Here is a 20,825-nt window from a genome sequence, read left to right as displayed (position 1 = left end):
TCACCCCCGCTGCAGAGACTCAGCAACGAATGGGGTGTGGAAACTGTTTCCTGGTTACATAGTGAGGCGAACTATAGGAGATAATCAAATCCTCACTCCCCACCCCTGTACCCGAGCCCTCCGAGAATCTGCCTCTGGCGTCAGACCTCAAACACCTGCCAACTGGCACTTCTTGGGCTCGGGTCTGTCCTCTGCAGCAGACACAAAGGGCACTGAGAGAGTCTTGGACCTGCGCCCGGCCTCTCTCAGGGACACTGTTGCCATGGACAAGCCCCCTCCTCTCGTGCCCTCTGAGCCTCTGGGAGGGACTGTTGTAGACCAGAGAGCAGGTGGTTGGCCCGCACCAGCCACCTTCCCGTGTATCTGCTCACATCTCGCTGGCCTTGGACTCTGTGCCCTGACCTTCTCATCTCCTGTGCTTTGGGTCTGTGACCTTTGCTCAGAAGGTCACACTCTCTGAGGCCGACCAACCTGATGAGTGCTCGAGCATTTGTAGCTTCACCGTTGCTCGCCTTCCCGCTGTTTAAACCATTTGTGCCAGTTCCAAATGGTATGATTTATGCCGTGGTTATAAGCAGTGCAGGGGTAAGTCACTTAATTTCTCAGTCTTAGTTTCTTCATTTGTAAAATCCAGAAAGATGCACGTGCTTAGAATCGTGTCTGACACCAAGTTGGGCACTTGATGTAAACAATTCCTAGGACCTCATTGAAAGAGCAGCTTCCGACAGATCTTCCAAAGCAAGCCTTCAGCTGTAACATTTACATGTATGAACAGTCAATTTGGTGGTGTAAAGGGGGATGCTTTCCCCCCTTTTTTGTTTTTCTGGTTTCTATTTGTTCTGAGGCCACACCTGGTGGTGCTCAGAGGATCACCAGACAGGCCAGGGAACAAACCTGGGTCTCTTGCATGCACAGGCTGTGTTCCAGTCCTTTCAGCTATGCCACCCCGGGGATGCTCTTTAAATCAGAGGACAGTGGAATGGGAATGAATCTGAGAGATGAGAGGTCCATGGAGCTTCCTGCTGTGGTCTCTGCTGGCAATCCACAGCTCTGTGGTTTTGTGTTTTGCTACTGTGCATTGTAGACATCCTCCCAACTGCCAACTGCCGTGCCTCTGACAGCAGCCTTGGCAAAGGCCAGGGGCTTTCCTGCTTACTTGCCCCTCACCAGCAGTCCTTGACTGAATCCAGAAGCCGAAGACCTGAGTCCTTAGCCTGCCCTGCATCCTTTTCTTCTCTGTGTGATGTTGAAGAAGTAACGTCACTACTCCATGCCTCTGCCTCCTATCTGTAGAATGAGAGTATTGGACCAGAACTGCTTGTCCTATCGGCTATGAGCCTCAGTGACGATGGAGTCCTGGGGCTGGGAGGGGTCTGGGCTTTTGGTAAGGACCTGTGGAGATGGTTTGTTTGGGAGGTGATACCCAAGAGCTGAGTGAGGAAGAGGGAAAATGAGGCAGAGAAGAAGGAACAAAGAAGAATTGCGGTCACCACTTTAGTCTCTGGGTTTTTTCCCCACAGAACCTCCAAAGAACTTCCCTGGAGTCTCCCAGAATTGCCTGCCCAGAGAACAGGAGCTGCCACCCTTTTCCACAGGCAGCTGTCTCTCCCTGTGTGTGCCTTCCCCACTTCTATGCTGTGTGGAATTTCCCCCCACCTCAAAACTTGATAGTATAAAACCACTGTTTTATTATGTCAGTGTTTTCAGGAGTGTGGGAAGGTGGTTACCTGGTGCCACTGTATCTGAGCCTCTGCTAGGAAGATTTCTGGGCCAGGCGTGACCCTGCAAGCAGGACTGGGTCATCGGGAGGCTTGTTCACTCACATGTCCGGAGGGAGAGGACCATGTGTGGTGCCTCACAGCTGCACAACCCCAGATAGTACATGAGGGGTCCAGGCACATGTGAGGCATGGAAACCACGTGTAAGCCGTGTTGCCCTTTGTGCCCTTTCCTCAGCAGCTCTAGAGGGTCGGTGCCAGCACGGTTCTGGACTCTCCCAGATCCAAGCCCTGCTGCTCGCACTTCTCTGCAGGTGAGTGTTCAGTCCCACTGTGAGAAGAGCCAGGGGCTGGAGGCTACTGCTGTGACCAGTGTGGGGAAACCTCACCTGCTGCCGCAGCACGGACCTCCCTGCACCGTTACCCCACACCTGCACATGCAGGCCAGCTGGCTCTGGGGATTCTGGGACCGTTTCCCAGCCAGAGCAAGGGAACCACAAAGGGGTGGATGGAACTGTCCACTCTGTGCTTGCTGGTCCAGGCACCTGTGCTGCCATGGAGGGCAGACACACGTCTGCGGACCCTGCTCCCTACTCAGTGTTGTCCCACTGTGTGCTCTGGGAAAGGTTGTGGCCCCCATACCAGTCTGTTTTCTCCTTTTCCCTGGAAATATGTCTTCTTCCCTGAGAAACACAGCATGGACGAGAGCCTGCGGAAACACCTTAGATTCATGATGTGGTTCATTTCGTATTAATTTTTGGTCATTGTGCATGCAGAAAACTTTGATTGTTGCCTGATTTTTCAAGATTCCCTTATTTGGCTTGATACTCCATCTCAGGCCAGGATCCAGAGTTTAAGAAGTGAGGGTGTAGAGAGAGCCAGAGGGAGAACTCAGTGATCTGAGTGTACGCTTGTTCATTGGGGAGGGGGAGGTTAAGCCACACTCAGCAGTGCTCAGGGCCTACTTATAGCTCTGCCCAGGTGGTGCTTGGGGGGCCTTACGTGATGCTAGGCTGACCAAGTACAAAGCAGGCACCCTTGTAGGCCAGAGAGATATCTCAGTGAACCAAGTGCGTGCTTGTTTGCTGGTTTGTTTTGTCTTATATTTATTTTTAAATTTTAGTTTAAAGAATCTTATTTAGGCATTATGGTCTTATGACACTGTTAATAATAAAGAGTCAGGCATACATTGTTCCTACACCATCCCCACCACCAGTATCAACTTTCCACCACCAATGGCAGAGTGCAAGGCAGGAGGCCCAGAGTTGATCCCCATCTCTACATGGTCCCCTGAGCACTGCTAGGAGTAGCTCCTGAGTACTGCTGGGCATAGCCTAAAAAAACAAAACAGAAAAAGAAGCAGGGGTATAGGTGAAATCAGCCTCATTCTCCAGGCTAACCGTCACCTTGGGTTTCCTCCAGCCGTGGCCCCAACCCACACAGCATCCAAATCCCACTAACTCATCCAGTAAGCACTTATGGGTATCTGCCATGGGCCAACTACTGGGTGTAGACTGGAGGCTCAGGTGGGCAAAGCTCCCTGACCTCCTGGGCTTTGACTTTTGGCTTCACGGTAGTTACAGCTGTTCTCCGGACCTGCCCAGATACAGCTGTCCCATGGAGCACTGGGAAACCCCCAAATCAGCCCCACATCACGACGACGACATCACGACCAACCTGTTATTCGTCGATTGCCTCGAGCAGGCCCCAGTAATGACTCCTTCATCCTAGCCCTGAGATTTTTAAGAAAGTGCTATATTCAAGGCTCTTTAGGAGAATGAGACCCATGATTGTTACTGGTATTTGGCATATTGGGTACGCCACGGGGAGTTTGCCAGACTCTGCCGTGTGGGCAGGTTACATTCAGTAGCCTGCCAGGTTGTCCAAAACTGGGAAACCCCCAAATCAGCCCCACATCCAAGGAAAAGCAGCTAGCACCTTCACCCCCTCCTTCTCATTTCTCCTTCCTAGTCCTTCTGATGGGCAGGTGGTAATTGAATGGAGACGAAGCATTTCAGGGCTGTCTGGAAAGGAAATGCTCATCTACTCTGTTTCTTCAGGCAGACGCAGCACCTGTCCATCTGCCTCACCAGCCTTTCATCCCTGCAGTGTTCTGGGGTGGGGTAGGGAGTGGATAGGATAGCAGGCTTTGAGGCATGAGAGATCTCCCTTCAAAATCAGCTTGCCAGCTTCATTGTGGAGTGACGGTAGGCCTTAGGTAGAAGGATATTAGCACGTTGGCGGTAGGAATAATATGGTATTTGCTCTCTTGTAAACATGTTACCATGATAGAAAAGGAAAAATAAAGCTCCAAATCAACTCATCTACATAAATCTTTGTGACCTTTTTGTTTTAGGGGGTTGGGAATGGAGTTTTTTTTTAAATTTTTATTAGTGAAACACTATGAGGTACAGTTGTAGATTTACAAATTTTTGTGCTTGGGTTTCGATTATACGATGATCAAGTACCCATCCCTCCACCAGTGCCCATTTCCCACCACCATGGATCCCAGTATCCCTCCCACGCCCAACCCCCAATCCCACCCTGCCTCTGTGGCAGGGCATTCCCTTTTGTTCTCTCTCTCCTTTTGGGTGTTGTGGTCTGCAAAAGAGGCAATGAGTGGCAATCATGTTTGGTCCATAGTCTACTTTTCAACATGCATCTCCCATCCTGGGAGGATCCTCCAAACACCCTTTATTTGGTGCTCCCTTCTCTGAGCTGCCCTTTCCTCTAGAGTGCCCAGTTGGCCTCTAAGCCATGGAGTAATCCTTCTGGTACTGATCTCAGCTATTCTTGGGTATTAATCTCCTATTTTGTTACTTTATGTCCCCCAGATGAATCCACTCTTTTTATGTCTATACCTCTCTTTCTGACTCATTTCACTTAGCATGATACTTTCCATGTAGTACCACTTACATGTAAAATTCATGACTTCATCTTTTCTAACAGATACATAGTACTCCATTGTGTAGATGTACCAAAGTTTCTTTAACCAGTCATCTGTTCTTGGGCACTCAGGTTTTTTCCAGATTCTGGCTATTGTAAAGAGTGCTGCAATGAACAAACAAGTGCAGATGTCACTTCGACTATACGTTTTTGCCTCTCCGGGATATATTCCCAGGAGTGGTATTGCTGGGTCAAATGGGAGCTCAATTTCTAATTTCTTGAGAATGGTCCATACTGTTTTCCAAAAGGGCTGAACCAGTCGGCATCGGGAATGGAGTTTGTACCACACCTAGCAATGCTCAGGACCTACTCCTGGCTCTGTGCTAAGATAGGTAATCATTCCTTACCTCCTGTAATATCTCCCTGGCCCAAGACTTTGGCACCTTGAACAAATCACTTACCCTCTCTGAGCCACCATTTCTTCACTCGAACAACTCATGTTCATTTTCCAGAGCTGCTCCCAAGCTGAAATGATACAGAGCTGGCCCTCTTCTGAGTGATACAAGAGCCTCGACCTCGACTAGAGCACCCAGCAGCTCTCACTTGCACTTCTTAAACTCCTTTGTTGAAATGCTGCAGAGGATCTTGGGCGTTTGTGAAAAATTAACAGATCATTTCATGCAATATACTGATTCTTAAAGTCAGACCCTGTCAGGACCCTTAGACGGGTTCTCAAAAGAGAGCCAAGCGTGAGCATTGTGAACATGGTGGCTTACTCGAATATGCTTCGTCAATAAAAGCAAAGATGGGGCTGGTCCAGGGTTAGAACTGAGAGGAGAAATGTCATGTCTTTGCTCCTGCAGCCTCAGCTCAGTCAAGTTGGCAGAGAAAGTGTGGCAGTCAAATGCCAATGGGAAGGCGGAGGCCCCAACACTGGGGATCACTGGGGTGGACGGATGCTGAGGGAGAGATAGAACCAGGAGCACCTCGGGTCTTTTTGGGAAGAAGATGTTCCAAGGGCCCGATGATAGTCGGACCACCACTCACTGACCTTCGGCCCAGCCCTGGGAGTGGTCCAGCAGTTGAACCAGTTCTTGCATGTGGACAAATGACCCACTGCCCCACTCCCTGCTCCTTCCATGTTCTCCCACATCCTCTCTGCTCTGGAGACAGAGCTCAGTTCTTCAGACAGAAAATGACTCTGATGTCATGCCACGAAGGTCCCCAAGTCGGAGATTGGTGAAGCAACCTGGAGTTTTCTTTGTTCTTCCAGGGGGTGACATATATTTGAGGGGAGTGTCCCTTCATGCCGTCTGCCACAGGGATGGTAGAGGGAGGGTGGGTAGTGGTCTGCAGTAGATCCGGATCCACAGGACACTTGACAGTGTGTGCTGGGGATTTGGGCACCACCCAGACCTCAGTCCTGTCTTGGAGTGGCCCACCTAGACCTGGGCATGGTCTCTGCCACAAAGTTCTTTCTGTGGGAGTCCAGTGTGCCTCCAGGAAGTCTCGTTGTCAGCACCTTCTCTAGACAGAGCTGGACCGTTCATTTCTCATATGTGCAGCCCATGGCATCCGCGTCCTGCTGTTTCAGACTTCAGAGTCAGGCAGCTTCTTCCCAATTTGTCCCTCAGCCACTCAGCCTGAAACTCTTAATTCCCCTGTCTGTGGAACATGTTGGATAGAGACTTCTTGGGTGCATGCTTGTGGCGACAGGAAAGTGCTCCAGTGCCCAGCAAACAGTGTGAAATGTTGCTATCATTCAGTGGTTCTGCAGTAACCTGTCCTATGCAAAATGTATGTGGATGCAATTTAACTGTTTGAACAGCCTCACTTTCCATTTCTATGAAATGAGATATGGGTTATCTGCCCTTGCCTTGCCTGTGGCAGACCCTGGCTTGAGACCTGGTGCATATATGGTCCCCATAGTCCCACCAGGAGTGATCCTGAACACAGCCAGGATTGAGCCCTGAGCATTGCCAGGTGTGGCCCCAAATTGAGGCGGTTGGGGGAGAGAGAGAAAGAGATCTGGGGGGTTGAGCAAGCAAACTGTAGAGGCAGATTTCTGGGGTTCAGATCCTGACCCTGGCACTGAACAGGGCCCTGAGCTTCCTACTTTCCCTGTCAGAATCTCCCGTTTCCTCCTCTCTCACATGGGTTCATGAGGCATCAGGGAACTGGTAGAGAGAGCACTTAGACTGGTGCCTGGAGTGTGGTAGCCATCCAGTGGCCATTATAGCGTTCCTTCTTATCCCATAGAAATTCAGCCTGGTGGGGCTGGAACGATAGCACAGTGGGTAGGGCATTTGCTTTACATGCAGTTGACCCGGGTTTGATTCCCAGCATCCCAGATGGTTCCCCAAGCACCTCCAGGAGTAATTCCTGAGTGCATGAGTAAGGAGTAACCCTTGTGCATCACTCGGTGTAAATCAAAAAGAAAAAAAAAAATTCAGCCTGGTTTTCACATGATAGACAGCCACGCCTCTGAACACCTGAAGCCAGACAATGTTTTCAGAGTTGTAAGTTTTCTCCCGATGCTGAGGCCAGTCACTTCTCTATGTCCAACATGCCTATGTTGGTCTCAACTCCAAAATCTGCCATGGTTCTCTCAGGCTCTCTGAGGTTGGACCCTGGGGGACGAAGGTTCCAAGCCCTGCAGAGCAGCCAACACGTCTCAGGTGCCACAGCCGAGAAGCCTGCCTGTGGCCCAGGAGTGTGAGGGGTTCCATCCCCCCTGCCCTGCCCCTTTCCCTTGGCTGCAATCTCCAAATAGCAGAGTCTGGGTAGGGTTGCATCTGTCTGTGCTGGGTGGAGGGTGGGGGGGGGGGGGAGAGAGGCTGATTCAGCCCTCCAAATAGAGGCTGTAATTCCATTCTCTCCAAACCTTGGCCTTCTTAAGGCTCACTGTGTTCTTCTTTTATTCCTTCTGGTGTGGGGGCCATACCTCGTAGTTCTCAGGGTTTAGTCCTGGCTCTGTGTTCAGGGACCAGTACTGGCAATGCTTGGGGAACCATGTGGGATGCCAGGGATTGAGCCTGTGTTGGCTGTGTGCAAGACAAGTGCCCTACCTGCTGCACTGTCACTCCAGGAGGAAGAATAGTCATGGTCATCCTCGCAGATTACAGACTCAGAGCTTTGGACCACAGACCTGATTTGTAAAGCTCTTTTCTTCTGGTCTTCCCATCAGTCAGGAGGTAGGGTGCTGCTCCAATCATCCCTGGGGTATTGCAGGCCTTGGTCTGAGTGCTTGCAGAGGGGGAGAGACTGGGCTAGCATCTGCGTGGGACACAGTACTGGGAAGTGTGGGATAGAGCTCTTGTTCGCCCCAGAACCACTCCTGTCTCCTGCTCCCTCTACACACAGTGCACAGGCACCCCCAGGCTCCCCCATTTTCGATTATGCTCAAGCCCATGTTCCCCAGAACGCCAGAGCCCACCCTCTCCCCCACCCCTTCTCTGTCCTTAGGTAGGAACCCCAGAACTCTGGCCTCCCATCGCCAGTGTTCCCCCCAGGAGGCTCTGTGAAACCAACAGCCCAGGCGATGGCACAGAAGCTGTGCAGTGTCCCAGAGGAGTGAGTTGTGAGTTCCAGGCAGCCGTGGAGAGGAGCCAGCTTCTGCCCTGGCTCCCTGCGGCCCTTCAACGACATTTCTCCACCTCTCGGACCCTCCAGTATCCTCGTTTGGGAAAAGGGAGCAATATTGAAACCTGTAAATAAGTTCGTTTGAGGATTAGATGAAGTAATAAACGTGAAGTCATTAGCCAGCATTATTAAGGCATTCATTGTTAGCTCGTCTCCTTGCCATTATTGTTATGACTATTCTTGTTACTCCCGCTATTATTCTCCATTTCAAAATTTCCCTATTTCTGACGATCTTTTGGCAGTGTGTGCATGCTTATCTCTGCCTCTCAGGGCTGCAAAGAGTTGTCTTAGGATTTCAGAGCATGTGGCAAGTGATAATTTATTGCTCCACCGCTCGCTCGCTCTCATCCATGAAGCCGGGAACGGATGACAGATAACCCGAATGCTTTTTAGCAGGTTTCTCATGGTAGCCCCTTAGTCCGCGTGTGATACTGTGCTGCCTAGATGCAAACATAGCAACAGGAACTGAGCTTTCCTACTGATTGGTTACAGACCTGTGATCACGCCACCCTGTAACCACTTCTGTCAATTACCAATAAATATTCTCAGGCTCGCCCGCATGAGCACTTGAGTGTTGATGTTCAGCCCGAGTCTTTGCCGGCTCCGCCAGCTGGGCCACTTATCTCTCAGCTCATCCTGCAATTTCCACGCGCCTCCTCCCCTTCCTCCCACCTGCGCTACTGGCCTTGCGTGGCGGCGAGTCCTGCCTGAGCCGGTTTCCCACAGGGACCAGCTACCTTCCTCCTTAACTCCTTTTTAACCATGCCGAGTCAGTTCTCCTGCCAGCTGGGCAGGCATTTGTCTCCCAACATCGTCTCTGCCTGGACTCAGAGTCTGTGGTGATCCCTCTGGCTGAAGATACCAGGAGGGACCATAGTCCCTCCTGGACCTTAATCAGAAACCCAGGAATTGTCTTGCCTGGCCCTCCCACACCTCGACCCCATGAAGTACAACTCAAGTGTCACCGGTTTTCTCTCTGGAGTTAACCCTCCGCTTCCTCTGTCTTCGCTGTCACCCTTGGGTCAACGCCCCACCGTTGTTACCCTGGACGGCTCCTGTCACCATGCTGCTCCCCTTCCATCTCCCCTGGTCTGTTTTCCACATGGCAGGAAAGCATCTTTTTGAAACTCTTGTCTCACTATGGAAATTCAGATCCACTTTGGATAACCAGTGATTCCCATTGCACCTGGGATGAGAGCCTTTGGCAAGCCCCATCTCACTGATTCTGGACCTCCTCCCCTTCCCTGCCAGGGGGTGGTGGGCTCCAAGGTGGTGGAAACTAGTGCCCAGAATGGTACCCCGCACATGGTGGGTGCCAGCCAGTATATGCAGGGTGAAAAACAACAAACGAGGCCCCAGGGTGATTCAGAAAAGCTAGCAGTCATGGTCAGACTTCAAGGAAGGGCAGCCCTGAGCAATGTGGGAAGGATGGAGGGGATTTGGGGACAGCATTTAGAGTAGAGCAGAGCATGTCAATCAAGCGAGGCATGTCAACCAGGGCTCTGCTCTGGTTTGATTTACAGAGTTTTCTCCCTAAGATCAGGAGAGGCTTGCTCCAGGGATTCTGATCCTCAGAAAAGCGGAACTCATGTTGGCTTTTGAGCAAAAGGCATGCAGTGCTTAGGGTCTGCAGAAGCTGAAAGCAGGAGGCCCACTGGGAATTCAAGGGCTGGAAACCTGAGACCAAGATGCTGGCTCAGGACTCAGGAATGGAGAGAAAGAAAGGGGTGAGAGCTGACTTGTGTGTATATGTGTAGGGGTATGTGCATATCTGTGAGAGCGCTGTACACATGTGTGTGGGCGCACATGTATGTATACATGTGTGAGATGGCATGTGCACACGTATGTGTGCACATGTGTGTTTATGTGTGTGGTGGCATGTGCACATGTGTGGAGGAGTGTGCATGTGGGGGGTGCACATGTGTGAAGGAGTTGTGCACCTCTGTGTGGGGTATGCGCATGGGTGTATACATGTGTGAGATGGCATGCACACATGTGTGGAAGGTGTGAACATGTGTGAGAGGGTACGTGCACGTGTATATATGGGGATCTTATATGCCATATATAATGCCAGGAGTCATAGAGGAAACCTGAGGAGGTCATTCGGCAACATTGGGTGCCTTGAGATGGATAGGAAAATATTGCTTTTCATATAAAAATAGTTTCCTCAATTACACAGATAATACGTATCTACTGAATAACACTTACACAATATAGAGGGTAAAGAATAAAACTTTTCAGAATTTCTATCCTCAAGGTGATTGTTTTCTTGTCTTTTTTCCCTTGTTTTTTTCTTCCTATAGTTTTCTCTGCATATTTCTAATTTGGGGGGGGGCAGATGGGCATAGCTCTCAAGCGGTGCTCAGTAAATCTTGGGGCCCCTCTCAGCAATTCTAGGCCAACTGGGATCTCTAGGAGTGGCCCCAGCATCCCCCCAAGCACTGCTTGAGGGCCCCCCACAAATAAAATAGAATGACATTAATCATAACTCAGACCTTGCCACACATCATCCATTACAAGGATGGAGACAGTATCTTCACAGCATCCATCTGTAAGTGACCAGTGTTAGGCCTCTCTGTGGCCACTGCTCCCCCTGCTGATGTCAGATACGGCAGTCTGAGCATGGCTCTTTCCTGTGGATTCAAGAACTCACCTCCCCGTGCCCAAAGGAACATTGGCAGCAGAATTGGATTGGCACATCATCTCTGACGGAACTATAAAACTTCAATAGCCTTTCAAATATGGCCCATCTGCTTGTGCAATCTGCTGGGTAATCTTTCTTTTTCCCCAGGAAATTAGCTGAGCAGGTATTCCGTTTCCTCTCTTTTTTTCAGGGGCTGGGAGTGGGATGGGGATGATACCCGGCTGTGTTCAGGGAGCTTTCTCCTGGTTCTGTGCTCAGGGATTACTCCAGGCTCCTAGCAGTGCTCAGGGATCATGTGTGGTGCCAGGTATTACATTAAGTACCTTAAACCCTGCACTATCTCTCTGGCCCTGAGAACGTATTTCGTAGGCCGAGTGATTTCTACTTGAGCAGCAAGCTGCAGCAAGCCTCTGAAAGGCATTGATGCTCAATATTGTGAGATAGCTGAGGAGCCATTATTTGCTTCGAGCAAGGTGGTGCCAGCTAACTTATTTATTTGTAAATGAAATGAGGACAGCCCAGGCAGGGGGAGGTGTGACCTTGAGGAGGAATCTGCCTGGCTCTGTGGTGCCTAGTGGTGCTGGCGCTCTCCTAGGTCCTGACTGACCTTTACTGTGAAGCATCCTCTGAATTCTGAGGTCCTGTGAGTTTGCCATGTACAACTCAGATGCCTAAATCCAGGCTGGAAGTGGCTTTGGATAGAACACCCTTCGCTGGAACCAGTGGGTGGTAGGCTGTGAATGTTGCCAGCATGATCTACGTCACAGATGTCAAACATGGTCCCAGCTCATGTGCATTTTTATCACTTAGTGCCCACCCTCTGCAGTCCTAGATTGGGATGGATTATTTGTAGACCATGTCCAAATTTAAGGGACAGGAGGACCATTATCTTTAGGGGTACCATCCTGGGGTAGAGCAGAATGAGGTTATACGTGGGTGTCATATTTGTACCACCATGTCATGGAAGAGCTCTGGTTTAAAGGCCTGGTTTTGAGATGGACATTTTGGAGACCATTAAACCTTCTGGGACCTCAGTTTCATCATATTGTAAATAAGAATATTACTTTTGACTTTCAAAACTCACACAATTCAAACTTTTTGTTTGTTTTTTTTTTTTGGGTCACATCTGATGATGTTTGGGGGTTACTCCTGACTCTGTACTCAGAAATTACTCATGGCAGTGCTCAGGGGACCATATGAGATGCTGGGGATCGAACCCAGGTCAGCTGCATGCAAGGCAAGTGTCCTACCTACTGTACTATCTGTCCAGCCCCATCAAATTAGTTGGGGTTTTTTTGAAGTCTTTAAAGCTTGCAAATATCAGTTCAATCCAATGAAACCATTATCAACTTCCTGCTCCCTTCCGCCATATGCTTGAGTCATTGAGTTTTCTGTCCCGGTTGAAGGCTGTGTCCCTGGGCTGGGACAGCGGGAAGTACTGGAGACAGGAGTAGCCCATGCTAAACAGTGCCTACTCTTGACCCACAGATCCACGAGGTACGGTCCACACCTTGCCCTGCTTCCTCTCCTGCGTCCTCAGCGGGCCTGAACCTCTCCCCTTCTGCTCTGCAAATGCGCCTGAATGCAGAGTCCTGAAATTTAGGTTCATGGTTTCAAAGTTCATGGTCCTGAGAATAAACAAAAAAACTATTGTGGTTGCATAGAGCTGTGGACCCCATTAACAGCGCCCCATGAATATTTATAGCGCGGAATGACAAAAGAACATAGAGTCCATATTGTATTTCCTAGAACTTTCTTTCCATGGGGTCCTTTCTCTGTGGGTCACTTTAATGTAAGCTTTGCTTATTTAGTTGCACACTTTAAGCCGATTAACTTTTTGCTAAAAATAAAATAAAAGGGAAAAAATCTACAAAAAGAGAGAGAAAAAAAAACCCTCCCTATTTGTTTGTACATACGCTTCCCTGACAAAGACTCACAGAGAACGGCTTTCAACCTGTATAATCCCTCTGCTGGAAACTTGAAGTGAACAAAATGTGTCTCTGAGATGGGTTTCCCTGTAACTCTCCCTGTTTCTGGCCCCTCCGCCCCACCTCAGCCTGTTTCCTGAGAGGAATTCCAATGGTGGGAAAGTGCCTTATTGATTCCCCCAAGAAATGGGCTTAGCTCTAGGAGACCAGTGAGGAGTGTTAGCGAGGTCCCTCCTGAGTGGCTCATTCCCAAGAAGCAGCAGACTTAGACTTAGAGTGGAAGCCTGCTCGTCTCAAAAGATGACTGTGGTGAAGCCTGTTCCCGGAGCCAGAAGGAGCTCAGAGACCAAGACTACTCTGGACAATTGTGCGCATGCTCGTGCGTGCGTGCGTGTGCCTGTGTGTGTGTGTGTGCGCGCGCGCGTGTGTGTGTGTGTGTCCATGTCCGTTGTGGATGGGGTGGGGGGGGTAGCACAGTGTGAATTTATTTACTATTTTTTTTTACAGTGTGAATTTAAGATGTATCTTTCTGGGACCTACCCCTATGGATTCCAATTTCACAGATCTGGAAAGGGGCCCAGGAATATAACCCCAGCACTCCTTAAATACCTCTAAGTCAAGAGCCTGGAGAAAGTCTGGGCTGCCATAGCAGACTGTGTGTGTGTGTGTGTGTGTGTGTGTTGTGTGTGCAGGCAGATAATGCCACCAGGGGGGAAACTCACATCCAACATCAGCATTCCCTGTTCCCCAGTTTTGATCAGGCCGAGGCTCTATAATGCTTTCACAGGCGCCCCTTGTGTCTACACACGTAGCTCTGCTATGGAGCATTTGGGATTTGGCCATTGAGTGGTGATTAGAACCCAACCACCCTGGAGTGCCGGCCCAGAGTAGCTCGAAACCAGCAGCCTGGCTGGAGGGAGTTCCTCCCAGAGGGGCCTTCAGAGGCAAAACTCAGGTGTCCTTGGTTTCGGTGTGGTCTCTGGGCAGGGCAGGATCTGTGGCTCGGGTGGGCTGCCAACGCTGATATTCCAGAATATGGCAGACTCTACTTCTCTGGGTGTCAAAATAGGGTTTTGATGCAGTAGTGTCAGAGGGGGTGCAGAGTGAAAGGGCTCTTACAGGCTGGATTTCTGCCTGGCTTTAAGGTTTCTTTGGCTTAAACCAAATTGGGGGGGAGGGGGTGGAGCTATAGTACAGCAGGTAGGGCATTTGCCTTGCACATGGCCGACCCAAGTTTGATCCTCAGCATGCCATATGGTCCCCTGAGCATCACCAGGAGTAATTTCTGAGTGCAGAGCCAGGAGTAACCATTGTGTATCGCTGGGTGTGACCAAAAAACCCCCCAAAAAACAAACAAGCAAAAAAAAACAGACTTAGGGAGTATCTACCACCCGCTCCCAGCCGGGAATCTCAGTGCGGAGGAATGTGGCTCCTCAGTCAGTCCTCGCACACCGTGGCCCTTGGTAACCTCTGCAGGGCTCTTTGTTCCCACTAGGCCCTCCACTGTGGCCAGCCAAAAGTCCCTGCGGTACTCAGATTTGGGAAGACCTTTGTGCACAAGTCTCAAAATGGAGAAGTTACTGGGCCCGCTCGAGCAAATCAATGAACAACGGAGGACAGTGACAGTGTTGTGGACTTAAAACTCTTGCTGGGCCGTCCCCCACGCCCCACCGAGGTCGCCAGCTGCCCCCCACGAGCGGCTCTCCGGCACGGCCACGGCCCCGGAGGCACAAGGACTTAGCACAGAGAACCAGCCGCTTGGAGCAGAAAAGCAAATGGACTTGTGTTGATCCGCGCCACCAAGCCTGCCCGGAGGGGGAAGGGCGTTGACCGGCCCGCCCGCTCCTCTCTGGAAAGAAAGATGGCGGCCGCACGGGAGCCTTGTGGAAAGCGGGTTTGAGCCGGGCTCGGGGGAGCGGCGGGGACCTCATGGGAAGGGAGGCTTTGTGGGCCGTCCCCCACGCCCCACCGGGGTCGCCAGCTGCCCCCCACGAGCGGCTCTCCGGCATGGCCACGACTCCAGGGCACAGCAACCAATCTCTTAACTAGCTAACTTTTAATAGAAATTCTTCCAGGGTCAATAAGTAAAATAGCAGAAATTCAAAACCGCGCGGCCGCTACCGCGGCCGCGCGACATCATTTTATTCTTAAACCAAGTTGTAGAAAGCAAATCATTTCACAACGCTGTTTCAGCATGTCTGATTGGGGGGGGTGGGTGGGTCGTAAACTCTAAACAATAATTGTGCATCTTCTATCGAAATAATCTATCTAGTCAAAGTAGATAGAGTATTAACTAGAACTCATCTGCCTCACAAAGTATTGGGAGGGGTGGGAGGTGGGGGTCTATTGGGGTTCGGGGTTAAAAATGAGTATTGGTAAAGGGAAATGTGTTTGGTATCTACATGACTGAGACCTAAACCCGAAAGCTCTGTAACTTTTCCCACAGTGATTCAATAAATAAATAAATTATAAAAAAAAAAAAAAAAAAAAACTCTTGCTAAGTCTCTTCCCGAGCAAATGACCTTTGGCCACGCCCTGGCCTTGAGTCTGGTTCGGGGATGGAGCACTGTTACGCTTCCTTGCACAGGGAGAAGCCAGGCGGGACCTGGTGCTGTGTTGCGGGAACCCTGGCGGGAAGTTTCAGGCTTTGCAGCCTTAGGCGTGCACAAGGAGGCATCCAGAACACAGCGTAACTTTAGAAACTGAGATCTTTCATCCGTAGCTATGGGGGGCCGCGGGACTACACCTGGGGATGCTCTGGTGCTCTGTGCTCAGGAGTGACCCCTAGCGGTGCTCAGGAGACCACAGGACATTGAAACCAAAGATGTGGGCGCCTCACCTCCTGCGTTGTCTGGCTTGTCGATCTTATTTTTCCAGTAGTGGGCTGGTGCTGGCTCTCACCTGTCTGCGAGGGCCTATTATTACACGCCCGACTTCCCAGTTCCATGTTCTGTGACTTTGAAATCTTGCATGGCGGGAGTATTTATACCAGTGCGCCATGCTTTACCTTTTGATAATAGTTTAATTGCTGTGTGTTACAGACTCGGCTCCTTTGACAACGAACTGTTGTTCTTCAGCAGATTCAGCTGCTTGAATGTTTTCATTTTTATATATTTTGAATAAATTTTGGCATCTAGAGTGAGGTGCAACTCAAGCCAACTTGAATTTTCCTCAAACAGTAATTAATTTGTCTCACTCTGATTCATTGATTAGTCCCCACTATTTTCACAAATGTGTGATTATTTCCTTCACCACATATGATTTTTTTTGTAGTCTAGGGTTTACTTCCAGACTCTTCAATGCTACAGGATTATTGTAGGTTCTATCGCTTTGTTTGTTTTTTTTTTCATTTGTTTTTATTTGAGGACCACACCTGACACTGCCCAGGGCTTACTCCTGGCTCTGCACTCAGGCATCAAAGCCAGGCCTGCTGTGTGCCAGGCAAGTGCCCTACCTGCTGTACTACCTTTCCAGCCCCTCATATTTTTATGTCTAGTAAGACCTGCTTATGTGGATGGGTTTTAATGTTACTTTGGCAATAATAAAAAGAAATTGGGATTATTAGTCGATTGAATTAAACCTATACATAATTTGGGAAAACTCACCATTTCAGGAACATATTATGCCTTTCTTTCTTTCATTCTTTCTCTTTTCTTCCTTCTTTCTTTCTTCCTCTCTTTCCTTTCTTTGCTTCCTTCCTTTTTTCTTCCTCTTTCTTGCTTTCCTTCTTTCTTCCTCTTTCCTTTTTATTCCTCTTTCTTCTTTCTTCCTCTCTCTCTCTGTCTCTGTCTGTCTCTGTCTCTGTCTCTGTCTCTGTCTCTCTGTCTCTCTCTCTCTCTCTCCCATACCCAGCAGTGCTCAGAGGTTGCTCCTGGTTCTACACTGAGGAATTGCTCCTGTCAGGCCCAGGGTACCATATGGGGTGCCGGGAATTGAACATGGGTTCAATTCAAGGCAAGGCAAGCACCCTTCCCGCTGTACTATTGCCCCGGTCCCATGCCTTTCTTTTCATTTCAGACACTTTTAAAAGATTTTAGTAGAACTTACACTCTCAACCTAATATCACTGAACTATAGAGATGATCCCTGGGCAGGGGTGCATGACTGACTAGTCAACCTGGAGGTGAGTTCAGTCCCCAACACAGCTACCTCACTACAGCCCCTTCATCACCAGACAGAGCTCCAATCCCAAATAAGAATATGACCCCAAAAGTACAGTCTTAATACCATAATTAATACCATACGTATTGTATCAAGTTTATTCTTCAATATGTGGTGATTTTTGCTTTCATTTTAAATAGGATTTATTCTGTGTATTGCATTATATAATAGTGTTTTATATTCTCTATAGCCTATATGTGCATCACTTAATCACTTAATCACTTAACTTCCCGTTAGTCGTCGATTTGCTCGAGCAGGCGCCAGTAACGTCTCCATTTGTCCCTGTCGCGTGCTAGTGTAGCCCAATGGCATCTGTTCGCTCCGGGAACATGAAGGGCCTCAAACCGATCGTTCATGATCTTGACGAAGAAGTCTGACCATCTGGTAGGTGGGCGGCCACGTGGTCTCTTGACATCCCGTAGAATCCAATCAGTAACAGCTCTAGTCCAACGGTCATCTTTAAATCTCATTACGTGACCAGCCCATCTGATTTTCGACACCTTGGCAAATGAGACAGCGTCCCTGATCCTTGATCGTGGATGGATGTCAGAACTCCGGATTCGTTCTCTCATTTGAGTGAAACGTGATATTCCAAGCATAGCTCTTTCTTTTCTTCTTTGGGAGACCTGAATAGTGTTCTCATCTTGCTTGCGTAGGGCCCAAGTCTCTGAGGCATATGTTAATTATGTTAATTATGTGCATATTTTATGCAAATGTAAAGTTTTATTTCATAGTATGTATAGTACAGTGGGTAGGGCATTTGCCTTGCATGTGGCCGACATGGTCAACCCGAGTTTGATTCCTCCGCCCTTCTCAGAGAGCCTGACGAGCTACCCGTGAAGTATTCGATATGCCAAACACAGTAACAAATCTCACAATGTTACTGGGCCTGCTCCAGCAAATTGATGAACAATGGGAGGACAGTGACAGTGACAGTGATATTATATCTATAATGTAGTTGTTAACCACATGTAGCAATGTAAGGTAAAAGGTAAAGGCCCTCCCGTTGTTCGTCGATTTGCTCGAGTGGGCCCAGTAACGTCTCCATTGGAGACTTTGTTGTTACTGTGTTTGGCATATCGAATACGTCACGGGGAGCTTGCCAGGCTCTGCTGTGTGGGCGAGATACTCTCGGTAGCTTGCCAGGCTCTCCGAGAGGGGCGGAGGAATCGAACTCGGGTTGGCCATGTTGGCTGCATGCAAGGCAAACGCCCTACCGCTGTGCTGTGTAAACTAATTATAAAATCGATTTAAAAATGAGTTCCTTGGGGCTAGATTGATAGTACAGTGGATGAGGTGCTTGTCTTGCATGCAGACGACCTGGGTTCTGATCAACCCATTCAGTCTATCCGACCTGCACCAGGTGTGATTCCTGAGCACAGTGCCAGGAATAAATCCTGAACATTGCTGGGTGTGGCCCCCAAACAGACAAAGAAGTTTCTCAGTCATGCCAACTACATTTCAGGTACCTAATGACCACATGTGGTTTGTAGTTCCCATATCAAAGAGTTCCAGATATGGAACAAATGTTGACCATTGCTGCAGAAAGTTCTCTTGTGGAACGGTGTGGTACTTGTAATTACTTCCTTCTTCCTAGTGTATTGGTCTAGAATCTTTATTTGGGAGCATTTTTTTAATGTAGTCTATTAGATTTCCTAGGTTGAGCAGTTGCTCCTGTCACCAGGGCTCTGTTCTATTTTCTATCATCATTTTATCCTAATCCTCTTTATCTTGAGGGCAGGGGTGGGGAGCACATACTATCAGTTGCCACTCTCTATCCACGTATGTTACAGACATTTCTAATAATCCCAGAACTGTGCCGTTCCCTGATCTGCTGTGGTTCCTAAAACGTACTTCTCCATATTCCCTCACTTACATACACACAACATTAGGTATAATGGGATGGGGCTTCAGGGCTTTGGAGTCAGACTGCTGTGCTCAAGGCTTCCAGGAAAAGGACAGGCCTCACCTGACATCAGTGCATTCTGTGAACATCCCTTTATGGAATCCCTCATCATCATTTCTTCACTTTTCACCCTGCTGTTGTCACCACCTGGGTAGGATACTACCTAGGGCTCTTTCCTCTTCCAAGGCGGTGCTGGTGGAGGCGATGCATCTGGTCATTCAGGTTGCGGTAGAGCCTGGAGCTTCCCAAAGTTGAGTTCTTCTGCTTTGATAGGAGACTTTTCCTAGATGCCTGGGACTTCCGCTCTGCTCTTTCGAACTGTACTGGACTGAGGATTGTCTTGGCTCTGCCACAGTACCTTGCTATGTGACTGTGAACAGACCAGCCTCCCTTTATAGCATGCTCATGCTGACAAAATGGGGAGGGGTAGGACCAAGATGAGACTCTGATTCTGGACCTCTAACCTGGGTTGCCATTTACTAAGGTTTGCAGTCTGGACACGTGGTGCTTGGTGTTGGGGCGATTGCTGGGCTCCGCACTGTGCTGATCTATCATCTGGGAGGCGGGCATCCTTTCTGAGCAATGGGCGGGCAGCCTTCTGGGGACATGGAACTGGTTTTGGATGCTCAGGCAGAATCTGCAGGACTGAAGAGCAGAGTGGAATCAGGACTTAACTCCAGGAACCTCTAGCAACTGCCAGCACCACAGGAAGGGACTGTGGGTCCAGCGGTGGGAGAGAATCCAGTAGCTACCCACATGGCCTTCCCAGTGCTGTGCCTGGAGGGGTCCAGGGCCTGCGTCCCCTTCTGGCCGCTGTGGGTACTGGCCACCCCAGCTGGGAGCTATAGTGGTGCCAGTCACCCCCATGTACTAGCATGCCTAGAAGAGTGTCAATGTTGATGAAGGCGGGGGGTTGTTTGGGCTTATTTGGGACATGCTCAGCAGTGCTCAGGAGGGACCCCTCATGGTAATCAGGGAACCATCAGTGGTGTTGGGGATTGAACCAGGGTCGTGGTGTCTACAGCTGTGTGCAAGGCAAGTCAGTGCCTTCCTGCCTGTACTATCTCTCTGGCCCCAAGAACATCTGTAGGTCTCAGTGTTTATCAACATTCATCTGGGGCTGACTATCTAACATTTACACATCTAGTATCTCCTGGGCCCATGCCTTGGAGATGGATCCAACCCCGGTATCAGAAAAAGAGGATCTTTCCCCTAAGAAGGGCAGCAAATATTGTGAACATATGGTGTATTTCTTGTATTCTGTGCTCTGGCACTCTGTGTTCATGGGGGTGTTCCCGACAGTGCTTTAGGGGACCGTGCAGTGCCAGGGATCAAACCCAGGCCTTGTGCGTGTGCTGCTACCCTCTGAGCCATGTCCCTTGCCCCACATGATGCCTTGTGTATCCAGAGGACCCTAAAGGGGAGGGAAACAACCATCTTTTTGTGGTGGGTTATTAGCCACTTCGAGAGATAGGGTGACCATGTCTTACTGACCAGCCCTTTGATCACGGGGACCAGACCCGGTCCCCCAAAAGTGAGGCGCATCAGCATGTGTGGATTCCAGCCCGCATCAACCCCACCCCTCAGGCCCAGGAAGACCTCTCATCGGAGAGTTCTCCTTTCTAGAACTTGCCACCCTGCAGCACTGTGCTCTGGGGTAGGAACCAGTCCTGTCATTGGCCTCCAGCTCAACTCACCCATTTATCTTTTTCCTTCCAAGCTGTCTTTTGGGGAGACATCGCCTTAGATGAAGATGACCTGAAGTTATTTCACATCGACACGGTCAGAGATGGGATCAGGCCGTCAGAGGAAGGAGCGGAACACGGACACGGCACAGGTGAGACCTGGGTCTGCCCCACATGCCCTAGAGGGCAGCCTCAAGACATGGAGCACAGCCACCAGGATTAACTGGCTGACCAGTACCCACTGGCCTTGGACTGCC

General features: G+C 49.7%; 1 protein-coding gene across 1 annotated transcript in view; it reads left to right on the top strand.

The window, feature by feature from the left end:
* TLL2 (tolloid like 2) overlaps nt 1-20,825 on the top strand; it is a 130,140-nt gene that overhangs the window by 2,181 nt on the left and 107,134 nt on the right. Inside the window, exon 2 of the mRNA XM_056120778.1 lies at nt 20,604-20,720. Within this exon, the coding sequence (XP_055976753.1) occupies nt 20,604-20,720 (117 nt within the window). The remainder of the gene's footprint in view (nt 1-20,603; nt 20,721-20,825) is intronic.

Source organism: Sorex fumeus, unplaced genomic scaffold (assembly GCF_029834395.1).
Source record: "Sorex fumeus unplaced genomic scaffold, SorFum_2.1 ptg000043l, whole genome shotgun sequence".
In the NCBI taxonomy this organism is placed as follows: Eukaryota; Metazoa; Chordata; class Mammalia; order Eulipotyphla; family Soricidae; genus Sorex; species Sorex fumeus.
Note: the sequence above shows the minus strand (reverse complement) of the source record. Positions and strands in the feature narration are given on the sequence as shown.